The sequence below is a fragment of the Priapulus caudatus genome, unplaced genomic scaffold, assembly GCF_000485595.1.
Source record: "Priapulus caudatus unplaced genomic scaffold, Priapulus_caudatus-5.0.1 Scaffold82, whole genome shotgun sequence".
Classification (NCBI taxonomy): domain Eukaryota; kingdom Metazoa; phylum Priapulida; class Priapulimorpha; order Priapulimorphida; family Priapulidae; genus Priapulus; species Priapulus caudatus.
In genome coordinates this window covers 297,752-302,588 of record NW_014577143.1, presented here as the reverse complement: position 1 = coordinate 302,588, position 4,837 = coordinate 297,752, and the positions used below count along the sequence as shown (strand labels likewise).

Sequence of the window (4,837 nt, the reverse complement as noted above, 5' to 3'; positions counted from 1 at the left end):
TAAACCGACAGGCCTCTCCGACTAGTTAACACGGCGAATAGAGCTCTCGCCACGTAGTGTTAAGCGAGATGGGAACTTGTGGCTAAGACCTTATGAGGGCATAATTACTAGGAGGTACTCAAGCATCTGCCTTTAGATAAAATTAGCAAATTGAGGCTTTTTTCTACTCGATCAGTACTTGTACTAGTAGTGATTGATCTATTCTATTTGATCAACTGTCTACTTTTCACGTCTTCAATATAGTCCATTGCACATCTGAAGACTCATTACTTTTAATACTTACAAGGCTTACAGGTTACACTCACTCACGTACTGAGACCCCGTTTCAGTTTTTGCAACGGAACTGTTGATAGCCTAGGCCTTACCGCAAGAGTAAATGATAAAACTTCCTGGGTGAATCACTTCAGAAAGAATGCTCAATACGATGAACATTAGAACGTTTCGTGATTCCTGTTTCATTGGCGTTTCGTTACCATAGCATAACTAACGGACAACGTCGCACTGCGCAGCAAATGGCTAGGCGATGTCTAGCATAGACATCGCTTGATGAGTGATTCGTATCATCGCCATCGGGGCACGATCGCCATCGGCCCGATCGACATCCATGATCATTCACACCAATCTTACCAAAACAAAAACTTCATGAGGTGGCGCCAGCAAAATTCATGCTGGACACTCCCGCTAAGTTCTTTTCTTACTTGCTGCTACATACAGCTTCGTGTCGATAACTTCAATGCTCGCTCTCTGATCTTCTATTACTAATCTTACATACCTAATAACATCTCTCTCACCTACTCTGAAAGCACGCAACGAACACACAAGCAATTATACGCTATGGCGGCCCGTACCTGCCTGAACGCCCTCTTATCACGCACGACACACTCTTGTACACACTGACTATGTGATTACTCGTTCGACATGCGATTCGCTATCGACTCGTGTAAAATAAAATAGCAACAAAAAAAACATCAATCCAGACCAATAACTATCATCACGACACTTCTCGCCATAACAACCACTCACGCGACTCAGTGACAATGCGTATCTCTTTTTACTAGCACTAAAAACAACACAAACACTACTAAACAAGCCTAAACACACACTTTACGTATAAGTATCGACTATCACCTAATAAAGCCATTTCTTTATACATCATGTACTCTTCTCTTCTTTTAGTACACTGCGGAGACTGGTACAGCCAACGATAGGATTTAATTGGTTTCACGGGTATTTTTTTTTAAGTTTTTTGAGTTGATTTATATCCGAATGATTTGATAGTCATAACACACACATATATATATATATATATTAAGCGCTAATGATTGGTGGCGGGTCAATGTTTCGAAACTGTGCGAACGGGGCATTGGCGTGCAGACAAATCAAAGAACAGTGCCGTAAATCGTGATGGCTGTTTCAAAATATCAGAGTGAGAGTGGGACACACAGGCGGCCGCTATGTGGCCTACCTACCTCTAGTACCATGCACCCAGTTCGTTGGCCCGTGACAGCGCATAATACTGTGCTGGTCTCTGTTGCGGGCTGCTACTGTGTTTGCTCCCATGCCGCAAGAGACTTAGCGAGGTCAACGGAATCATCAACATGGATTTCATAACGCAGTTCTGATGTATATAGAGGCGTTTTCCGGATGTTTGTATAAACGAGTTTTTTTAATTCGTTTACAATAGAATCGAGGCCCGTATCCACACGCTCGCTACATTTGCCAGCAGGCTTGCTTGCGTGTTAGTTTATAACAGGGGAGGAACGTGTGCGGTTGAACCTGCTTATTCTGCGCGTAGGATATTGGGCGCTGCGTACCTATTTGTGCGTCAAAATTTATACACAAAAATATATTAATAATCGCGCAACATACGCGTGTTTTATAGGCAACCCCGTGACATACACATGCGCGTACCTGCAAACCCCAAGCCAACCGCAAGATTTCTTCGCCTTTTGCAGGTAAAACTCGGCGAAACGCGGGCGGCTCGTCGAGCAACGCGCGCCATCTCGCGGCAGAAATGGGATTCAAACGAGCGCGCACGGACTCGGGAGCTGCGTGCATAGAGTTCGCTGCGCATCGTCGTGAGATGATGATGGGACTCGATCATCTGCGAGCCGATCACCTGCTACTAGACGGTTAGCACTCGTTCACATGTCTCAAAAGGACGACCGCTACGTGGCAGCACTAGTCTTAGCATTAGAGTTTCGTTCTGGCGTAGCATCACTTCCTGAGTCGGAGTAACCAATGTGCCTAACCCTAATTCTAACCCTAACCCTAACCCTAACCCTAATCCTAACCCTAACCATAACCCTAACCTATTATATTAATATAATATTATATTTATATTGATGTAAATGACATTGGTTTTATTGGGATACATGTTCTCTATCCTTGAACCGAAACGCCTATGAACTGAACTATGGCGAAGGAACTGGTGCTACGCTGGAGCGAGAGGTGACTAGTGCGAAGTGACTAGTGCTGCCACGTAGCGGTCGTCCTTTTGAGACATGTGAACGAGTGCTAACCCTACTAGACGTGACACTCGTGGCTGAGGGTTGCGAGCAGTCAGCGCACAAAGCCGTGCTCGCTGCATGCAGTGACTTCTTCCGCGCCATGTTCACAACGCGGCTTTCTGGAGGCGGTGGCGGTGACACGGCGAAGATACATCTGAACGGAGTGACGGCGAACGGACTGCGCATGCTCGTCGACTTTGCCTACACGTCGCAGTTGTCGCTGTCGGCCGACAACGTCGACGACGTGCTCGCCGCAGCCGACTTTCTGCAGATGCCGCGCATCACGAGCGCATGCGCGAAATACCTGCGCGCCCAGCTGCGACTGTCGCGTGCCCTGGCGACGCTGAACGTTGCCGAGCGCTACTCGCTGCCACTACTGCAGCAACACGTCTATCAGTTTCTCTGCAACTCGCTGACGGCGTTCGTCGATACGGAGCACTTCGTCTTGCTCAGCGTCGGCCAGCTGTGTCGCATGCTGGACGGTTCGTTCCCAGTCGACTGCTCAGAGGAGGTCGTTCTGCGCATGGTCATCCGCTGGATCGCCCACGACAAGGTGAACCGCATCGTCTACGCGAAACAACTCTTCGAGGCGGTCAACTACGAGAGCATCGCTGCCGAAAGCCTCGCCGCGCTGGCCCTCGCCAACGGACTCTTCCGCCAGGTGGCCGACCAGTTGCCCGTCGCTGGCAGACGGCGCTGCGTCGACGCGTACGCCGACGACGAGTCCGTGCCGTCGAATCGACGCGGTCTCGAACGCTGCATGGTGACAATAGGCGGGTTTTACGCCGGAGAGATCACGAACAAGATAATGTTCTACGACGCTGCCGCCGCCGCCGACGATGGCGACGACGGAGGCTGGAAACTGCTGACGGCGATTCCACACGTCGAGCAGTGTAACTACGGCGTCGCCGTGCTGCGCAATAAACTCTACGTCGTCGGCGGCTGCTTCAATCAGTCGCTACAGGAGAACATACATCCGTTCGGTTTCGCGTACGATCCGCGCGCGGACCGCTGGACAACCATATCGCCTATGACGCAGGAGCGATGTCGATTCTACCTCGGCATGGTCGGCAGCAAGATGTACGCGATAGGTGGCGCTGAGGAGGCGACGAACGCCGCGCTCGAAGAGTCATCGTCGTCGTCGACGTGCGAGTGCTACGATCCGGATGCAGACCGATGGAGTCCGATACGCCCCCTGCCGAGCCGAAGAGTCCAACATGGCGGCGCCACGTGGAGAAATCTGCTGTTCGTCTGCGGCGGGCTGGAAGAAGACTGCGTCACGGACTCGCTGCTCTGCTACGATACATCAACGGACGTTTGGGAGGAGAAGGCGGCCATGTTGCGTCCGCGGGCCGACCACTGCGTTATACTATACGAGAGCAGGTTGGTCGTCGCCGGAGGTTGGTACGAGGACGAGCTAACGGGAACGCGAGTTATCGCCAACACGTTAGACTGTTACGACATCGAGACGGACACGTGGACGGTGGTGAGTCGCGTGCCGACGCCACGTTACCACGGCACGATGCTGCAACACGAACACAAGATCTACATTACGGGCGGGTTCACCGAGCAGCGACGGCCGACGAGAAAGATCGAGTGCTACGACCCGGAGAAGGACGCGTGGACGGTGGAAGGCGAATATCCCGACGACATTTGGGAGCACTCGTCCAGTACGCTCTATGTCCCGTGTTGCACGACGAAGCATTGATATGCTCTTCATCTGTTTGTGAATAGGCGCGTACGTTACACTCTTTAATACCCGCCATACAATATCCGACTATATAAACTTGCGTATTTTGTCAATATACATAAAATTTCGCCGTACAACGAGAACAAATGAGCTTGCGTATTTTGTCAATATACATATAGTTTCGTCGTGCAACGAGAACGAAGTATGCATAATAATGAAATTTTGTAATTATGTAATAACGGAAATGTACCTTTCCTTAGATTCGCTTATTACGCACTCGACCTGGAACATTAATAGTCAACGTAATGTAATAATTATAATTATTGCAATTTATAATAATATAAATGTGTTCCACATTAAATATCGCACTTATTATATCATCATCGCTGAATATATCCTACTATATAAATTATGTTATGTATGCCTATGTTCTAAATTGTTATTAATTATGCATCCAATTAACAATGCAAGCCAATGAAATACATATATGTTTAATTGCATTATTTTGCTTTTTAATCGAAAAAAACAATTACCAATCGTGTGTGAGAGAGAGAGAGAGAGAGAGAGACTCAGAGAGGTGTGTGTGTGTGTGTGAGAGAGAGAGAGAGAGAGAGAGAGAGAGAGAGAGAGAGAGAGA

At 48.9% G+C, this 4,837-nt stretch overlaps 1 protein-coding gene across 1 annotated transcript in view; it reads left to right on the top strand.

Moving 5' to 3' along the window:
• The window catches only part of LOC106804673 (kelch-like protein 13), a 5,718-nt gene extending 956 nt beyond the window's left edge, over positions 1-4,762 (top strand). The window contains exons 2-3 of the mRNA XM_014805947.1: positions 1,956-2,122; positions 2,524-4,762. Of these exons, the coding sequence (XP_014661433.1) occupies positions 2,015-2,122; positions 2,524-4,218 (1,803 nt within the window). The 5' untranslated portion in view covers positions 1,956-2,014 and the 3' untranslated portion in view covers positions 4,219-4,762. The remainder of the gene's footprint in view (positions 1-1,955; positions 2,123-2,523) is intronic.
• Positions 4,763-4,837: the final 75 nt, after the last annotated feature.